General features: G+C 36.4%; 1 protein-coding gene across 1 annotated transcript in view; it reads right to left on the reverse strand.

Annotated features, from left to right (window-relative positions):
* The window catches only part of CCDC148 (coiled-coil domain containing 148), a gene marked incomplete at its 3' end in the record, with an annotated part of 228,305 nt that overhangs the window by 148,282 nt on the left and 58,979 nt on the right, over positions 1-21,044 (reverse strand). The window contains exons 8-9 of the mRNA XM_081260650.1: positions 18,221-18,359; positions 15,822-16,028 (exon numbers count right to left, since the gene is read on the reverse strand). Of these exons, the coding sequence (XP_081116776.1) occupies positions 15,822-16,028; positions 18,221-18,359 (346 nt within the window). The remainder of the gene's footprint in view (positions 1-15,821; positions 16,029-18,220; positions 18,360-21,044) is intronic.

Raw genomic sequence — 21,044 nt, forward strand, 5'->3', positions numbered from 1 at the left:
AGCAGAGTATATGAGATGCACCTTCTGTGATTATTTGTACAATGGTAACAGTAGACCTTATCAGGTGATGAGGATTTCCACAATTGCTGTTGATATTGACTCTGTTACTTTAAAGCAATTCTGATACTGATTACTCCAGCCATAGTAAAAAGCCTGAAGATCTTACCCTCTAAATAAGAGGCAAGGTTGTTGGCTAAGTCCCCTACCCCATCCCAATTCTTTCAGCTGTAGTTTCTACCAGGTACTGAGAGGAGTAAGTTGTGGTTGAAGCCGGTTGAAATTCTCCTAGCTAGGGTACTTGCCAGAACAACTTAGCATGGAATGTGGGCAGTACCAAGCATAGTTCCTCTCCAGAGTGCCTTAGGCTACATACCCCAGGAGTGGGACAAAAGTCAGGTCCCCAGATGTCTCTGAAGGCAACAGAAGTAGTGGAACCACAAAATTCTGTTTGGGGAGGGTAGCAGTGGGAACCATGTAGTTTGCCAAACTTGATCCTACTGCCCTCAGTCATGGCACCTGTGCAAACCACATGTGACTGGTCATGATCCAAGTCTCAAGATAGCAGGTTCCCTGTCCTCTGATTCTAGAAGACCATCTCCTTAACCCCTGCCCCCTACATTCTAGTCCATATTCCAAACAGCATAGAACTTTCAGTAGGTTTGTGTCATTGTCACTATCCCAAGCTAAGGATGTCTTATGAGGCACTGAGGCAGTGCAGTGGAATAACTACACTCCAGAAATGGAATGTGCAGGGGTTTCTGACCCCCAGAGCAGTACAAATTCAGACAATAGGTCCCTTCTCAAGATGGTTACCTTCACTGGAAGGTACAATAAATTCCCTCTCTGAAGTCAGTCTGCAGTGCAGATCCTAGGTCTCTTATCTATTTAGGCTGTACTTATGCAAGGTTCTGGCTTATGAGCTGATTGAGCTCTCAGGGACAATTTCATCTTTACTCCTACAGAGGGGAGACTACTCCTTCCCCTGCCATTGAACCTCATGACAGGTGCTGGGGTGTATTGTTTCTCTTGATGTGCTATTATCCCAGGTCTCTGGATTTCACCAGGTTTCTGTCTTACTGCCATTGAATCCCAGTGTTCTTCTATGGTCACTCACCACAATATGCAGCCACATACCTGTTACTTTGGTTCAACCCCAAGGAGAAGCAGAAATGTGCTGGGTGCCTCTGCTCTGCCATCTTTCCCTCTTATCTTTAAGACCAGATTTTTAAATTTTAGGCTTCATTATGAGAATATCCATCTATTTCACTGTGGTTTTATTTTGTATTTCTCAAATAATAAATGACATTAAGCATCTTTTCATGTCTTATTTTCCAAATGTATTCTTTAGTGAAGTAGCCAAATATTTCCCTTTTTATTGGATTTTTAATTTTCTTATCATTAAGTTTTGACAAATCTTTATAAATTCTGGATCTGACTTCTTTATTAGACATAAAATTTGCAAATATTTCCTCCTAGTGGGTAGCCTGTGTTTTTGTAGTCTTATCTGTTTCTTTCAATAGTTTTGAGTATATCCAATTTATCAAATTTTTTTCTTTTAATATCCAAAGTACATGTATGAAGACATAAATTGGTGTGAACATACTTTATATACAGAGATATGAAAAATTGTGCTCTATATAATAATAAGAATCTAATGCATTCCACTGTCATGTATTTAAAAAATAAAACCAATTAAATATTAAAAAAGGAAATAGTACAGTTGGTACCATATCTAAGAAATATTTTCCCAATCCAAATATATAAACGTTTTCTATATTCTCTTCCCTTTGTATTACAGTTTTCAGTTTTACATTTAGGTCTGTGGCCCATTTTGAGTATATTTTTATAAAGAGCATGAAGTATGTATTGAAGTTCATTCATTCTTGATCTGGATATTCAATGGTTCACACCATTTTTCCATAATAGTTTCCTTTTTCCATGTAATTAATGTTATATCTTTGTTGAAAATGAACTGAACTGACTTGATGTTTAGATCTATTTCTGGATTCCCTATCCTGCTCCACTAGACACACTTAGAAATTTTTAAATAGCTATGTATTTTATTTTTGGCAGGTTTTAAAAAAAATCCTGACTTTCCAACTCCAGGTTGTAACTTCCTCTCTTAAATTAATCAGTACTTGAGATTATGTATGGTTGCCTGATTTTTTATTACATAAAGTCACTATAACATACTAATATCTATATTCCTGACTAAGTATCTTCATTTGAAAAACATCTTGTGAGATGTTGTTATGACTTGCCACTGAAATATAAGGCTCTCATTATGAAAAACATTTAAAAGCACAGCCTCTTTAAACTTTAGAAAACAATGCAGACAAATGTGATTTTAAAACTAAGATATTTTAAACATAGGGCTACTTGGAATATTTTACTTGGAACTAATATGTATATTCATCAAGTCCCCACACCCTGTGGAATTTTAATTAGCTACCTGCCAAGGGGCACAAATAGTATAATATAGCCATATAGAGAAAATGCCATCTGCTGCTGTGACCAGAAAATACTCTGGCATTGATGCCTATGGTTCCTCAGAGCTCTCTTGACTCTTCTGTTGTTATATACATGGACAACCAAAGGGAATTCCTTTGTGAATTCCCCCAGCTCTGTGTCTATAGGGAAACTGGTGATGCAAGGGATTCATTGCTAACACTGTTTATATTGATGGTGCATAGCACAGTTGCCCACATAAGACACTAACAAATATCTTAAACTGACAGAAACTACTGAACCCTTGCCAATTCCTATGGCACACTGAATATTCAAGCTCCCAATGGTTTTTTTTTTCCGTTCTCTTATCAAGGAAGCATCTTAAATGGGGATCTCTAATGCCCAAGAAGTAACCTGCTGTGTCTCTCATTATCAAAGAAATATTCCAAGAGATGATGCCAGAAATATAAATTAAAGCATATAACATCTATGGACATTGATAGATATTGTGTGATTAAAAGAACCCTTTCCCTGCATATGTTCACTTAGATCATTTGGCTGATGAATAAGGGTTTTTTTGGCCACTTCCACCTCAAGGTGCTCTGATCTGACAGGGCCCTATGTACCAGAAGTATCAATTCCATTTTACATCAGAAAAGTGATTTGTTGTTATTGTTTCTGGCTCCTGCTAATTTTTAAACTGTAAATCAACAAGTGGGTCAGTTCAAATCAGATAGTAGGACCCAGACACCATCTGTATCAGAGCTTTTAGTTGTATACACAGAATCTATCCTAACTAACCACTAAGCTAGTTTAAGCAGAGAGCTACCAATTATAGGATTTCAGATGGCTCAGAAAATCTTTGGAAGGGTCAGAGAAGCAAACTCTAGACTAAGTGTCTAGAAACAATACTCAGAACCTTACACTATAGAGCTATTCCAGTAGAAACCACACTGCCTCTGGCACAACTGGGAAGTTGGTGCCATCACAGAGGACATGATGCTTTTTCTTATGATCACACCAGAAAATGGATCTTCATGCCATGTCTGTGTCTATACACCTCACTTTCTTTTTACCATTCACTCATGTGTCTAGGTGTGGTTTTCCTTGTATTTATCCAGCTTGGGGTTTGTTGAGATGCTTGAGCCTTGTTAAGTTTGAGGATAATATTTATTCAATATTGCTTATTTCATTCGCTCTGTCCTCTTTCTGTAGCTTTAATTATAATAAGCCTTCTTACCATGTTCCACATCTCTTATGCCCTCTATTTTACTTTTAATTTTACTTTTTTCTCTTATCATCTTCTGCTTGAATTATCTTCTATTGACCTGTCTTCAACATCACTAATCCTGTTTACTGCTGTGTCCTGTCTGCTATTAAAACCCTTCCAATGTACTCTTAACTTAGGTATTATATTTTATAGTTCTACAATTTCCATTTGACCTATTTTTATAATTCTAATTCTCTACTGGACTATTACACATTTTTCATCTATATTTTCTTTCATACTAATAATAAAGTTCTAGTCTTTTAACTAAAATATCTAAATAATTTCTGAGATTGTTTTATTCCTTATCAGTCATTTTTCCTATTTCTTTGGATATCTGGTAATCTTTATTATACGCTAGACATTGTGAATTATATATACAGGGTTTGGGTTATGTTATTTGTCTCTAAACAGTATTAAGTCTTAGTAGGGAAGACATTTAAATTATCAGGAAAATCTGGATTTTGTGGATGTATTATTTTGGCTATTTGTAGAGCAGATCTGTTTCAGTTTTGTCCATGATCTTAGAATACAGCCTATATCCCTAATGTATAGCCTTTGTGGGGGGCAGTGGCATCTAGCTGAATGCCTAGAGTGTCAGGATCTCTCCCCTTTTGGCTGGGCTAGAACTCTAGTACTACACCTCCCCAGAATGGTGTCCTATGACCTCTGGAATCTCTATTCACTTCTCAGTTTTCTGGTTGCTGCTTTATGTTGGCCTTTTGGTATTTTGCCCCATGCATTCAGAGATTACCAGTTGGCAAAGCCCCCGAGGAGCATTTTTTGTTTGTTTGTTTTTTTGGTGGGGGAGAGTGGGGAGGATACCAGGGATTGAACTCAGCAGCACTCAACCACTGAGCCACATTCCCAGCCCTAGTTTTTCTGTTTTATTTAGAGACACACTCTCACTGAGCTGCTAAGTGCCTCCCCATTGCTGAAGCTGGCTTTGAACCCATGATACTCCTGCCTCAGTCTCTAAGCCACTGGGATTACAGGCATTGGCCACCACACCCGGCTGAAGAGGAGGGGTATTTTTATGTACATTTTGGAGGTTATTTTCCTCCTCACCTCCCTACCCTCTTCCCTCAAATCCAAGCTGCCTTTGCAGTCCACACTCCAATCTCTTTTTTCCTTCACCTATCAAGACTGTCATTTTCTGTCCAACATCTTTAGCAATTCGATAAATGTTAAAAAAAAACTATTCTAAGATTTCATCTTAACCCAGTCAGAATGGCAATCATCAAGAATACAAACAACAATAAATATGGGTGAGGATGAGGGGAAAGAGGTAGATTCATACATAGCTGGTGGGAATGCAAATTAGTGCAACCATATGAAAAGCAGTATGGAAATTCTTCAGAAAACTTAGAATGGAACCATCATTTGACCCAGGTATCCCACTCCTCACTTTATACCCAAAGGACTTAAAATCAGCATATTACAGTGATGCAGCCACATCAATGTTTATAGCAGCTCAACTTACAATAGCTAAACTATGGAACCAACCTAGGTGCCCTTCAATAGATGAATGAATAAAGAAAATATGAGATACATATTATATATGTATATAAATATTCATATATATATATATATATATATGAATATTATTCGGCCTTAAAGAAGAATGAGATGATGGCATTTGCTGATAAATGGATGGAGCTGGAGAATACCATGCTAAGCAAAATTAGCCAATCCCAAAAAACCAAAGGCCAGATGTTTTCTCTGATATGTGGATAATAATTCACAATAAGGCAGGGCAGCTAAGAAAGAATACAGTTACTTTAGGTAGAGGGGAGTGAAGGGAGGAGAGGGGTTATGGAGGTAGAAGAATAGCAGAATGAATCAGACATTATTACCAATGTACATATGACGGGTAGGATTCAACATGATGTACAACCAGAATAATAGAAATTATACTCCATCTATATATGATGTATCAAAGTGCATCCTACTGTCATGTATAACTAATTAGAACAAACAAAAAAAGTTCTTAAAAAAGACTGTCATTTTCTGCTTATAACTTTCTACTTCATATTGAAAAATGACCTTATGAGGAAACCCATAATGAACATGAGGCCCTTTTTCAAAGCTTCTCTTCTTTTAAGGCTCTTATCCATGTGCTTGTTATCCAATGCCTGAAAACACTTTTTAAACATTTATTCCATTTTTATAGTTGATTACTATGTGAGAATGAGTCTAGTATCAGTTATTCATCATCACTAGAATTGGGACTCAGAAAATTCTACTTGATTAAAGTGCCACTCACATCTGACTTGTGGAACTCAAGTCCAATTTTGTTCTCCAACAGCAAAGGAGGCTAAAATCTGTGGAAAAGGACAATTATGGAAGGAACTAATAACATGAAATACTATCAAATGTGGAAAGGGAGTTCAAATGATACTTACTTTAAAACAGTGTCTTCTGCCTCAACATTATCTTATTTTCTATTAGGGTTTGTTGAATAGGTCATATAATCATTGAAAGATGAGAACAAAGAGCACAAAAACAGGATAAAGTAGAGAAGGAAATTAAGTTCCTGGTGATTTTGTTCATGCTTGAAATATACCTGTGTTATAGATAAGCCAGGTTTAATTTTCAAAACCACATCTGATTTTTTAGCATATTTAATGCTGACAATTAAGACTTGTACCTCTCTTCTTAATGACTTTGCATATGATAAACTTATTTCCACAGCAAAATTCTTCATAAATAAAGTAGGAAGAAGGCAGTGAAAAGAAGACTATATCAGAAGGTATTGAGAAGAAGGAAAAAATGCCAAAGGCATTTTTCACACTTCCCTTTACAGTATTTACTGAACACCTATCATGTTCCAAACTCTGAAAATTTTATTGTTGGGGAGGGTAGAGATGAATAAAATGGGTTCCTATTTTCAGTTGTGTTGGGGACATAGATTTTTTCAGTGAACTGTGATCATGATCACTGGCAAGCCAGATTTATATATGGGGGTTAGGGAGAACAAAGAATGCATTGAATCTAAACATGGATTAAGGAAGTTTTTCTGCAGCAGACATTTGAGCTGAATCATGAAGATAAGTAAGAATTATCCAGACAAAGGAAGGTAGGAAAGTCATCCTAGGTAAAGCCACAATAGCAGGAGCAAAGAGGCACAGAAGCAGGAAATACAGTGGTGCACTGAGCAGTGGTAGGGGAAGAGGATAGTGGATGAAAGGAATTCTACATTGTAAAGTGTGGATTGGAGTGTGCCCAGAAAAGAGTCTGAAAAGGGTAAGAGGGTCCAAGTTATTGAGGACCTGGAAAGCCATACTAAGCTTGGCCAATATTGTAAGCAAAGGGTACCACTGAGAAGTTATCAGGATTAATGTGAATTGCATTTGAGCATTCTGTCCACAATTCTAGGGAAAGTTTTTAAAATATTAAAATTTGAGAAATAGCTATTACAGGGCTGAATAAACATTTGATGATACAATATTCATGAACAATAACCAGGGCCCAGTGATGAAAGGGGCAGAGAGCTGAGAGAGAAAGTTTTCTTAAGTTTTCAAATAGCTATTAGAGTGAGGGAGAATAGGAAGCTAAGTTTCAAGAAAGAAATATAAATTTCCTGCAGGAAAATGAAGATTTCCATTTTTGACACCGACTTTAAGGCATCTATAGACATTTAATATAATCACCATGTTGCTGAGTGTATGAAGTTCAACAGAAAGCTTTCCAGGGATAGTAAAAAATATTTGAGACTAATTAGCACTCTCAGGTAGGTAAAATCACGAGGCTATTTAGGGACTGACTGAAGTATACAGAGAGAACAACAAAAATGAGGACAGAAAACCTGGAAGATGCCAGCATTTTAGGAAAGGGAAACAATAAGAAATACACAGGCAGACTAAAAATCAGGAATACTTCGATGGAATCTGAAGGAGTGAAGAATGTCAGAAATGGAGTGATGAACAGGGTGGAGAGGTCCAGGAGGATCAGGATAAAGAGCACTGGTTGATTTAGCTATTCTGGGTCTTTTATTTTTCCACATGAATTTCATGATTGCTTTTCCTATTTCTATGAGGAATTCCATTGGGATTTTGATTGGAATCACATTAAACCTGTATAGTGCTTTTGGTAGTATGGTCATTTTCATAATATTAATTCTGCCTATCCAAGAGCAAGGTAGGTCTTTCCATCTTCTAAGGTCTTATTTGATTTCTTTCTTTAGGGTTCTGTAGTTTTTATTGTATAGATCTTTCACCTCTTTTGTTGACTCCTAAGTAATATTTTTTGAGGCTATTGTAAATGGGGTAGTTTGCCTCATTTCCCTTTCAGAGGAAATCTGTCACTGATATACAGAAATGCCTTTGATTTATGGGTGTTAATTTTACATCCTGCTACTTTGCTGAATTCATTTACTAGTTCTAGAAGTTTTCTGGTGGAGCTTTTTGGGTCTTCTAGGTATAGAATCATACCATCAGCATATAGTGCTAATTTAATTTCTTCTTTTCCTATATGCATCCTTTTAATTTCTTTCATCTGTCTAATTGCTCTGACCAGTGTTTCAAGAACTATGTTAAATAGAAGTGCTGAGAGAGGGCATCCCTGTCTTATTTTAGTTTTTAGAGGAAATGCCTTCAATTTTTCTCCATTTAGAATGATGATGGCCTGGGACTTAGCATAGATAGCCTTTATGATGTGGAGATATGTTTCTGTTATCCCTAGTTTTTCTAGGGTTTTGAACATGAAGGGATGCTATATTTTGTCAAATGCTTTTTCTGTGTCTATTGAGATGATCATATGATTCTTATCCTTAGCAGGAAGAATGAAGCAGGTGGCATCACTATACCAGATCTTAAACTATACTACAGAGCAAGAGTAACAAAAACAGCATGGTATTGGCACCAAAACAGACTGGTAGACCAATGGAACATAATAGAGGACACAAAGACTAACCCACAAAATTAAAATTATCTTATATTAGACAAAGGTGCCAAAAACATGCTTTGGAGAAAAGGTAGCTTTTTCAACAAATGGTGCTGGGAAAACTGGAAATCCATATGCAATAAAATGAAATTAAGCCCCTATCTCTCATCATGTATAAAACTCAACTCAAAGTGGATCAAGGACTGAGGAATTAAACAGAGACTCTGCATCTAATAGAAGAAAAAATAGGCCCTAATCTTATCATGTGGGATTAGGCCCCAACTTCATTAATAAGATTCCTATAGTGCAAGAATTAAAAGTAAAAATCAATAAATGGGATGGATTCGAACTAAAATGTTTCTTCTCGGCAAAAGAAACAATCTGTGAGGTGAATAGAGAACCTACATCTTGGGAGCAAATTTTTCCCCTCACACATCAGATAGAGCTCTAATCTCTAGGGTATATAAAGAACTCAAAAAGCTAAACACCAAAAAAAACAAATAACCCAGTCAATAATGGGCCAAGGACCTGAACAGACACTTCTCAGAAGAGGATATACAATCAATCAACAAATATATTTAAAAAGTTCATCATCTCTAGCAATTAGAGAAAGGCAAATCAAAACTACTCTATGATATCATCTCACTCCAGTCAGAATGGCAGCTGTCAAGAATACAAACAACAATAAGTGTTGACAAGGATGTGAGGAAAAAGACACACTCATATGTTGTTGGTGGGACTGCACATTGGTGCACCCACTCTGGAAAGAAGTATGAAGATTCCTTGAGAAACTCATTTGACCCAGCTATCCCTCTCCTTGGTCTATATCCAAAGGACAGCCACATCAATGTTTATAGCAGAACAATTCATAATAGTTAAACTATGGAACCAACCTAGATGCCCTTCAGTAGAAGAATGGATTTAAAAATATGAGGCATAAATACACAATGGGATATTATTCAACTATAAAAGAGAATAAAATCATGGCATTTGCAGGTAAATGGATGGCATAGGAGAAGATAATGCTAAGTGAAGTTATCCAATCCCCTAAAAAACAAATGCCAAATGTTTTCTCTGATATAAGGTGACGACTCATAGTGGGGTTGGGAGAGGGAACATGGGAGGAATAGATGAATTCTAGATAGGGTTCAGGGGTGAGAGGGGAAGGAAGGGGGCAGGAGGTTAGTAAGGATGGTAGAATCTGATGGACATCATTATCTAAAGTACATGTATGAAGACACGAATGGGTGTGAACATACTTTATATACAGAGATATGAAAAAAATGTGCTGTATACATGTAATAAGAATTGTAATGTATTCCACTGCCATTTTTAAAAAATAATAGTCCTGGTTGAATTAAGTAATATGGATGTCCACTTGACCTTGAGAAGAGATTTTAGTGAGCTGGAGAGATAAGAGGAACTGGTAACATAGTAAGGTAGATGAATCTTTTAAAATGTTGATTTCATGTGGAAAGGCAAACATAGGGACTTCCCAGGAACAGAGGAGAGGATGACTTAAATCAAGGGAAATTTTCTTTGGGTAAGAAATGTTTAATCATGCTTATTGACAGAGGGAAACACTAAAAAGAGTTAAAGATCAAAATAAGCAAAGTCGATAGTCAGTAGAATCACGTGTCCAAAGTATTAGGTGGGTCAGAGTTTCAAACTATAGGGAAAAGGACTGAATTCAAACTGTCAGAGGAATCACATCCTGTGTCTACAAGAGGTCCAGGGGCTAGCAAGACGCAGAAAGACAGCATGTGAGAGGGAGGAATTAGGATTGTTCATCCCCCAATGACTTAATTTTCTTGATAAAGTAGGAGGTGACTGTCTCCTGGAAGTCTGTGCATGGAGGTGTAAGGTAAGGGAGTGGTGACCATTCTACACAGTCATAAATAGGAATAGTCAAATGAAGGACAGGACCAAGGCCTCTCATGTGGCATGGAGAATCCAGATGATGGTGACTTCCCTAGCAGCACTCAGCTACCCAGCACAGAAGCACAGTCACTTATGAGATGGCTCTGGTACTGAAGATGCCCAGCCCTGTTGCAGAAAGATAAGGATGCAAAGGAATTAATTATACAGCTAGCAGAGGGGTCTAGGCTGGACACAGGCAGAGTCTATAGTCTGAGAAAACCTAGAGGGTCAACGAGCAGGTTTTGTTGGGAAGAATGAAGGTGCTACTTCTCTTTTGTCTCATTACTCTGGTGAGAGACGTAAATAACTCTTCTTTTTACAGCAACTGTTACTGACAGAAAATGTGAATTCTGTTTTATTTTACTTATTTCAAAATTCCTTTAACATTTTTCTGCAAAGACACAAATTATCTAAATCACTCCCTAAAAGACCTTTTAAATTCTAAGATTAATAATAAAATTATGGTTACATGTTTAATTAATGTTTATTATAGCTAGCATATTAGTTTTAGAAAGTCAAATTTATGATACAATGAAGCAATATTTTTTACATTCTGTGGGTCTAATATATAGCACATTGGGATCTAAAGTATAATAAATATATTTTATTATTTTGTAGAACTCTGGAATACAACCTTTGTGGGGCTGAGATAGTATTGAATTTCAAGATGAATGAGTCAGTATGAACTTTAGGCAAGTTACTTCATCTTTCAGGACTCAGCTTTCAGACGTGCAAAATGAAGTGTAGGGATAAATCCCCAACTCTTCTGGCACATTGAAAAATCATAATTAAAAAATAAGCATAATATAACATTTTAAATTACTGCAAATTTATAGATACAGTTCTTCCTTTAAGAAGTATCTTTGGTCCCAACTACAATGTGAGCTTCAGCTCTTCATTAGGAACACAAATTCTGATGAAAACACTATCTCTGTAGGAAATAGAATCATTTTACCACAATTCTGTTCCAACTTCTCCACTTCCTACCTATATTTGTCTTTTAGAAGTTTATTCCCTAAAAATTCAGAAATATTTGTTCACCCTTGTCTCACTTCACTTTCTTTTATTATAACAAAGTATTTGAGGTTGGTAACTTATAGGTAAATAGTTTTATTTGTATCAAAATTCTAATGGCTGAAGGATCCAAACTGCATGGTGCCAGCATCTTGGCAAGGGCCTCCTGGCTGTGTGTCAACAGGGGATAGAAAGAGAAAGAGAACTGGCTGCCTGAAGAAAGGACCAAGAATGTGGGGTGGCTTCACTTTATAATAACATGGTCTTATGAGAGCTAGTTTCACTCTGTGAGACCAGCACTGATCCCTTTCCAGGTAGTGACCCATGACCTAATTACCTTCTGCTAGGCCTCACCTCTGTAAGGTTCCACCACTTCTCAGCATTACCACATGGGGTGAGGCTTCCAGGACATGAACATTTAGGAGGGAGGCACTCAAACTATATCCAAACCATAGCAATCCTCTGTGACTAAGTCTCTCTAAGCAGAGTCCACATTCTGTTGTGACAGAATTTGATTTCAATAGGCGAACCCTCTGCAGCAACTTTTGCAAATTCTCTGATTGAGTATACTATCAGAGAATGCATATAAAACATCTTTTAGAATGCTTGATATACAGGGAATATTATATAGGGTATGCCTGACAAATGGACAGCATGAACTGTGGGGAATAATTAAAACACATTTTGACTCCCATTCAGATGGTTCTTCTGTCACCAGATGAAAACTCAGACAAATATATGGGTCATTCTTGAGTTACACAGGGGCCTATGGTAAATATAAGACATAAAATATAGTCTTGATTCAAAATCAAAGTGTCCAATTCCAATGGTTTGGTCTATTCCTTTCTCTCTATTCAGAAGGTGAGTTCTCTTTTGATTCCCTAGATGCTTAGTCCATTAGGGCCCATAGGTGAGGAAGGAAAAGGGAAAGAGAGATAAAGGAATAACAAAGTTCTCATTTGACAGTGACTGATACTATTCTAAGCAAACCTTGCAGGTAGTTAATGCTGACTCTTACCCCTTAGCAATTTTGTAGCCTTTATTGCTAGTTGTACCCATCCTAGAATAATGTCCTTGATTTACATTTTCTTTAGTGAAAGAATGTGAGAGGATGCATCTCCCCCTCTCCCTCCACCCCTTGCCCTCCCTACTTCCCATGAACTGAGCAGTTTTCCTCCATAGCACCTATCAGCCAGGATGCTCTTGGCAATGGAGTCAGACAACCATGGACTGAATCTTTGAAACCATGATTCAAAATGAACTTTTTCTCCTCTAAGTTGTTCTTGTCAGATATTTCAGTCCTTTTTTTCCACCTATCAGTTTCCCATTTATTGTTGTTCCACCTAACTTGGGGATTCATTCACCTCTGGAAGTAGCACAGTTGGGCAGAAAAATCTTAAGGAGGATATCTTTGACAACGACACCTTTCCACTAGCCAACAATTTCTTAAATAGGGTACATAAAAAAGATGAATAGTATTCCAACAGGACTTTCCATCTTCCATTTAGGTCTAAGAAGTTGAAAAGAATGTTGCTCCCACTTTAACAGCAAAAATTTAAAAAGCTGAACTGCCTACATTAGGACTTATCTTAAGCCTGTCAGAAAGCAATAAACTAGCCTGACATTTAAGGGAAGACAGGCTTCAAGTAAAATTAAATCCAAACACAACATTAAGATAAGCCATTGACTGGAAGAAAAAGAAAAAAGGAAACAAAACTTGTATATGGAATATGTAAAGAATACACAAATGAATAAGAAAAAAAGCAGATAACCCAAGGGGAAAATGGGCAAGACTTGAGCAGACAGACATTCCATAGAAGAAGGTAACCAATTGGATAATATATGAAAAGATGTTTAATATTTTATTGTATATATATTTCACAGTTTATTTATATGCTTTTCTGTTAACAGAAATTTTCATTATTCCCAGATACTTGTTGTTATGATAATAGTGCTATGAAAATTCTTGAACATGTCTTTTAGTGAACGTATGTTCTAAATGGAAATGAAAACCATAATGAGGTACCAGTACTCAGTCACTAAATAAACTAAAATTAAGGACTGCTAATACCAATACTGGTGAAGATGTGAATGAAATGAATCTGGTTGTAAATTTTTACAATAATTTTGGAAAACCTTGGCAATATTTTTCAAAGCTAAATGCACTGAAACTTTAAATTCAACAATTTTGCTCCTAAATATCTACCCAATAGAAATGAGCACATATGTTTACCAAAAGACATGTTCAAGAATTTTCATACCACTATTATCAAAACAACAAGTATCTGGAAATAATGAAAATTTCTATTAACAGAAAAGCATATAAACAAACTATGAAATCTATATACAATGAAATACTAAACAAGAAAGAAAAAATGATGATAACATGAAACAAGAATGAAACACATCATGAGCACAAGAAGTATAAAGGCATATATACTCTAGGATTTGATTTATATGAAGTTCTGAACCAGACATAAATCTGTTGATGAGGTCAAAAGAAAGGTTATGGGGGTAGTATTTGCTAAGAAGAACCATGAGGGAGATTTCTGGCTTCAGGAAACATTCTATATATTAATCTTGGGTGTTTCCTTGGGGAGGTATGTAAATAAACTTCATCAAATAGCATAGTTAGGTACTATGCACTTTTCCACATATATGTTTAACTTAATGCATTATAATATAAAGAAAACATTACCTATAGCATAGCTCCAGGGCTAATGATAATATGGGCAGAATAAATATAAACAGACAGGAGTATGTGGACTTGTCAAGGCCCCTTGATCCTATGTGTTTCCCATAAGTCTACAACAGAGAAGAAAACCTCTCTCTTTAGCTCTGGAGCCTGTAGTGGATTAGCCTTGATGCAGCTTCTCTTCTTTAGGTCCCAAATTTATACAGTGTAAAAAGAAATATCTTTTCGTTATAAAAACTGCAGAAAAAAAATTTTTTCTCAAATGTTTAAAAATAAAGATACTTGTTTTTATATACTTTTGTTATAGTGTCATCTTTCGGGATGCTTTCTATCAAGAGAATAAAGCTTCTTGTGCCATCCTCAAACTACTGCATCATCTACTAACCAATAAAGATCTGAGAACTTTTACTAGACATATGCTATGCCTTGAAACAATTTTAATTTTTAATGGCCTCTGTCAACTTTTCAAGGATGGTTGTGTTAGTCAGCTTTTTGTCACTGTGACTAAAAATATCTGACAAGAACAACCAAGAGGAGAAAAAGTTCATTTTGAATCATGGTTTCAAAGATTCAGTCCATGGTTGTCTGACTCCATTGCCATGGGCCCAAAATGAGCCAGAGCATCCTGGCTGATAGGTGCTATGGAGGAAAACTGCTCAGTTCATGGGAAACAGGGAGGGCAAGGGGTAGAGGGAGAGGGGGAGATGCATCCTTTCACAACATGCCCCTAGGGACCCATCTCTGCCAGCCACATCCCACCTGCCTAAGGTTTCTACCCTGTTAATCCATTCAAACTAAAATAGACTGATTGGGTTACAGCTCTCATAATCTAATCCTTTCATTTCTGAATATTCCTGCATTAACACAGGCACTTTGCGGGGACATCTTAAATCCAGACCATAACAAGGGCCATATCCACATCAGGCTTCCAGGACTCCAGCACTTGTGATGTCAGGATTGCAGCTGCTCCCAGCACAGCAGCCTCTCATTCTTTCAGTTTTGCCACTGCGGTAGGTCCTCTGTATTTCCCTGTGAGCATCAAACAGCAGCCCTTAATCCTTCCAACTATCAGGTTTACCCTTTAACTTGGAGCCATTCCAGAGGTCCTCTCACTGGGTCTAAGCAGGAAAAAAAGTCACCTCATCCCCCACATTTTGTTGAGGGTTACATACAACCCACCAATCTTCCCCCAACATATTCCTCACGAAACCTCTTTCCTCTTCCTATTTTGCATATCTCTGATATGAATGAGAAGTCTGAGAATCTTTGAGCACTAGACAGTTTGTAACTGCACCGCATTTTCATCCCACACCTTACTCTGTTGCCCAGCATCTACAGTTAATATTAAGTGTCTCCATCGAAATATCCTATTATAGTAATTTCAGATTGACAGATTGAACCTTATGAAATTGTTGATTATTGACTATTTTTGACCTAAAAGAATTGAAAATTAATATGGTACAAACTAACAGTTTTATTCAGGATAGGCTTTTCAGAGAAACTGAACTTTAGGTTGGATTTGAACAAAAGGAAAAGTGGGTTCTCCAATGAATACCCAGAAAAATACTAAAACAGCTTCTGTGAGCACCTTACCTTGGCTTTCAGATCAGCACACAGGTCCTGTTGCTTTTTTCTGTCCTTAGCCAATATGCTCTCCATTTCATGAGCTGCACAGGCCTCAAGGAGGGTAAGTACTGCCTTCTGTATAAAGTCTTTCCTATTCTTATTCCAATTTTCTATCAAGATCCTTCGCTGCTCCCTAGCAAAGTGATATTGGTCACAATGTTTCTCATATTCTACCTGAAAAGATAATAGATGGTGAACTCTTATCATTGTTAAAATGAGCCTATGATGTATGTCATTGTTATAAATATGAATAGAATTAATTATAACCAATGATTTAAAAAAACTGGGACAAACATCTTAATAGTAAACACAGTAACTAAGACTGGCAATTGAGAAAAAGGCATTCAATGTTTACAAGTCCTTTTATAAATCCTTACTTTCCTCATATAGAATGGGTTCAGACCAAGTGGTCACTAAAGCAACTTTCACTTCCAAGTGGCATGATTCAGTGAGCAGAAAGCAAGACTCCCTCCATATATAATTTTAAGTGCACCATTTTTTAAGTCAGTTGTTGGCATCATTTAACAATTATATCAAGTCTTTATGACAATGTAAAACATAAGCATACAAATTGCTACAATAATCCTGAAGATTCAGTTTGCTTTTAATTATCAAAACATTCAGATGTTAGAATGACTAAACTTAATTATAGCAATGACATTTAGCCTTCTCATCCTACATTCTTGAGGGATATGACATTGTCACATAGTAACTAGGGACACTTTTGGCAGTGATTCTCAATCATGGAAAGTATCAGAGTATGGGGTTGGCAGGGGGGGTGAAGGGAGTACACAAAGAGCAGAAAAGAAGAGCCTGAGAGTTTAAAAATCTCCTGCAAGTGATTCTGAAGATCTCATACAAAGGTGTGTTTTCTGAACTAAAGCATCACTGATCTAAATGATTCTTTATTTTTTCAGTACAGACCACACCTTTGCATTGACATACTATTTAATTCCTAAGTGATATGAGAAAAGAAGCTAGCAAGCAGGATAGAGTATGTCCCACCTAAAATAATACTTTAGGTATGGTTAAATAGACACATGATCAAACAGACTATGATCTCACTTAAACCAAGTATCAGCTACTAAAATGTGTTCTGAAAATGTCTTAGCTTTGTTAATAAGGTCAAAAATATATTTAACATATGTCAAACATTAAGAAGGGAATGATACACCATGCAGAAACATGGTCTAATCGATCCAATGTAGAATAAAAATGCAAAAAAAAATCATGTAAATTGTAGAAAAAAATATAAAAATCTACAGGTAACAATGGCAGCTGGTCACAGAAGCAAATAAAATTGACTAGGAATAAAAGAAGATATAATTTAGTAAATTAAGAATGTAAAAAAATCCAGAGTTAATTATTTATTATGTAAGAGGTATCTGTTTTAGACCAGAATTTAAACAATTAATTGTTGAAATGGTGGTGACAGGGAAAGAATAGGAAGAATGTGGGAAATAGTCACTCTAACTATGTGGACTTTGCTTCAGTTTCTTAATGAGAAAATAAGAATAACAATAGTATTACTTTCACCCACTGCTATGTGTATTAAAAGGAGTTTCCCTAAAACTGATGTACAGTAATTTCTATACACATGTGAGTATTGCTGTTACTTGATTAATTTAAAACAATAATAAAAGTACAGAGTATGTGATAATATTTTATAGCATTAAAAATCAAGAGCCTATACATGCTTGTTTACATATAATTTATAAGACAAGTCATTGTAAAATTAATTGGTGATATGGTAACTTCTATTTTCTTGTCTTTGTGGGGTTTCCCATGAAAGAATGAAACAATAATTTTCCAATTCCTTCTCATGGAAATTTAAGTCATGTCTTTGAGTTCTGAATTTGGGGTCTGTGTGTTTTCTACCCACATAGGGGAACAGGCAGAGTTGCTGTGATGGGGAAGATACAGGTAAGTGACATCTCTCAGGATGAGTGTTGGCATCCTTATGACTAGAGGGGCTAAGGTGTGGCAGACTTTGTGGATGCAAGGGCAAGCATTTAACCTTCAGGAAAGATCCAGACGTGGTGGAACCTCTGAGAGTAGGCAGGTACCTGTTTGGAAACCTGAGGATCAAACACTAGCTGAGCAGCCTGGGAGCCATGGTGAAGATTTCTGGGGCAAGTTGCCAGACAGGCCCTCACCTGCTTATGGACCATATAGTTTTGGGGGGGAAAATGACCTGCACAGACTTTCAACCTGTAATTCAACTATTTTCTATAGAGTAGGAAAAACAATAAATTTTAGATTATTTTTACACACACACACACACACACACACACACACACACACACGTGCACACACACATATATCCATAATCATTGACCCCTAAAACAATTTCAACTTGCACTCACCAAGTCATGCCTAGATTTGTGAGGAAAATATCTTTGTAACATATCGAGATACAGAGTCCTTCTGCCAAAGAGATCTCCAGGATACTGATCTAAAATAGCCTGGTAAATCCAGTGATCTTCTTCACTTAGTTGAAAGTTTCTGAAAGAAACAAAAATGTTATAATATATAGTTTAGAAATTATGAACTTTAAAGGGATTTCAAATTGCTCAAACTATTAGCAACTAATAATAATTACATAAATGAGGCATTGATTCATTGATTAATTTGTGGTATTGAGTGTTAAACCTAGGGGCACTTTACCACTGAGTTACATTTCCAGCTCTTTTTAAATTGTTTTTGAGACAGGGTCTCACTAAGTTTTCCAGGTTGACCTAGAACTTGGAATTCTCCTGCTTCAGCCTCCCAAGTTGCAGAGTTTATATGTGCACACAAGTGCACCCAGCCCAAATGAAGTATTTTTAAAATGTTAGCCAAATTTAATGACTGTGAAAGAAAAGTTTCTAATTTCTAATACATTGGATCCTTCAATACTTTATTTGGTCTTTCCATGAGTTCTAGGCATAGTCTGAACAAGTTAAAGAGAAATAATATTTTAAAAAATATTTATTCTATCATGCTTACAGTAATATTTAAAAATGATCAATCAGTGAAATAAATATTGGTAAATACATTATTACACATACATATTAAAAAGGATTTTTTCTTATTCAACAAAAGTCCTATGTCTAGACGAGATAAATACAAATGTAGACAGATTAATAATTACATAAAGGAAAATAAAGTCAGACTGAGAAAGATACTTATTTAAGATTTGAATTCAAAGGGAAGTCTATATCTTTTACTTTACCCTCTTATCTGCTAGATTTCTTGGGAAATATTGGTAATGAAAAGGTAACAAATGGTGTTGAATTTCAGATCATAAGGAAATCATTTATAAACAGGATCCCTGCACAATGCCTTCTCAATCATGTGTCCACTGTGCTCCAAAATACTTTATTCCTTTCAGAACACTCCTAGGCACTGGCTTAGTTCAATTTCTGTATAAAGTCATAGCAAAGTCCTACTCAAGGTGAAAAGGTTGCATTATCATTCTAAAGTCTAAATTAATGCCTCTTAATATTTTGAGTTTATTTGCATATTATTATCCCTGTTTAATAAATTAGAATAATCAAATTCAGATGCAATCAGAGGGAATATTAATAGCAACAAATATTTTCTTTGATCCACTATGGAAATTTGCCATTGTTTATTTCAATGGTCTTACACTTAAAAGTTAAGTTTGCAATCCAAAAGTTTTTTAATGTCTTTATGCCCATGAAAAATATTTAACAATTTAAAACAGACTAAAACAACCCTTAAATCAGTGATACTAAGGGGAAATCCACTGTTTTCATATAAGGGTAAGTATTTCTATAAGGCATGCCATTATTCTAGTAAGTAGGAAAAATTGCTTTTCAAAGAAAAAAATCTTCTCCACCTACTCTATAATGGGATAAAAAAGAGGGTTGGAGATATTCTATCAGTAAAAAGAATACTCTACAGTTCCTCAATATGACATAATAATCTATTGCAAAGAAAGAATTTGAGAGAAATTCATTCATTGAACACAGCAAGTGTTTTGGTTCTGTCAGAATCAGTTCTGCATGTACAGACAGTCAAAGGCTTCTGCAAATAAAGCATTTGAAGCAGGAAAATTAAGCCAGGAGAAAGGTTGCCTGAGTGCACTTGGCATTCCAAACACCCTCAGATTTTCATGGACAATATCTCATGTCCTTTCTCAAGGAGCCCATTTGCACCCACTGTGACATGAATGCATTTTAACAGGAAAGTTAGCCAGATAAATTCTCCAATACTACACCATAAGCAACAGAATAAGAACAGAACTGAAGTCCACATCTTAGTTAATATTTTTAAACTGTCACTGTAATTGAAGGGCCTTGAACACGTTTTGAATTTCTACCTTTGTTTGATTACACATGTTGATGTGTGGGGGTGGTGTGTCCTCTGGAGGAAAAGCGACAGAACCTAGGTCCAACAAGTTTCCTGTTCTTTTAAATTGTCATTCATCTATATAATGGAGGCGGTTGGTGCCATGCCCAGATTGCCTTAATTAGCTGGAATTCCCATCACCAACATGCTGTGAGTCTTGGCTGACAACTTATGGGTGAACTACCCTGGGTCCCCTGGGAGCTGCCTCACCCAAGAGGCTACCCTCCTACCTTCTTTTCGGGGCCAACCACAATCAATGCCTGACACACCAGCCCATTTACCTCCAGATGTGACCAACTCTGTGACACATTCTCCCTCCAGAGTCTCACTGCAGAAGCCAACAGAAGATCCAGTCTCCACTGAGACTTCCTCCTTGATTCCACATCTCCCCTTTCCTATTCTGCCTCCTTCACAAGCTTCTTCTGACAGCACCCACCTTCCCCCACAAAAAAAAAAAAATGTCATTATCCTAGAAATCTTTGTCTCAGTTTTGTTTCTATAGAATTCAGTCTAAGATAATCTACAATCTTACCCATAATTTTCCAAAAGAGTTAAAATCCTTCGGTAAATGGAGAAGTACTTTCAAACTAATTGCTTTGATGATCTCTCCTACTGAATGGTGGTACAAGATTGTGGCTGTCCTCAAAGAAAAAATGCAATAGCAAACATTTACAAAATGCTTTTCATATAAAAGCACACATTAAGCAGTGTACATTGCTATAAATAAATATAGCAGCAGGAGAATATGTGCAAATTTGAGTGCAGGAGACTCAGTGCATTTTTGTACGTTGTGTGAATGTATTAATTAGGTGCCATTTTTGTGCAACATTAAAA

The sequence above is a fragment of the Spermophilus citellus genome, assembly GCF_964194105.1.
Source record: "Spermophilus citellus genome assembly, chromosome: 11".
Lineage (NCBI taxonomy): Eukaryota > Metazoa > Chordata > Mammalia > Rodentia > Sciuridae > Spermophilus > Spermophilus citellus.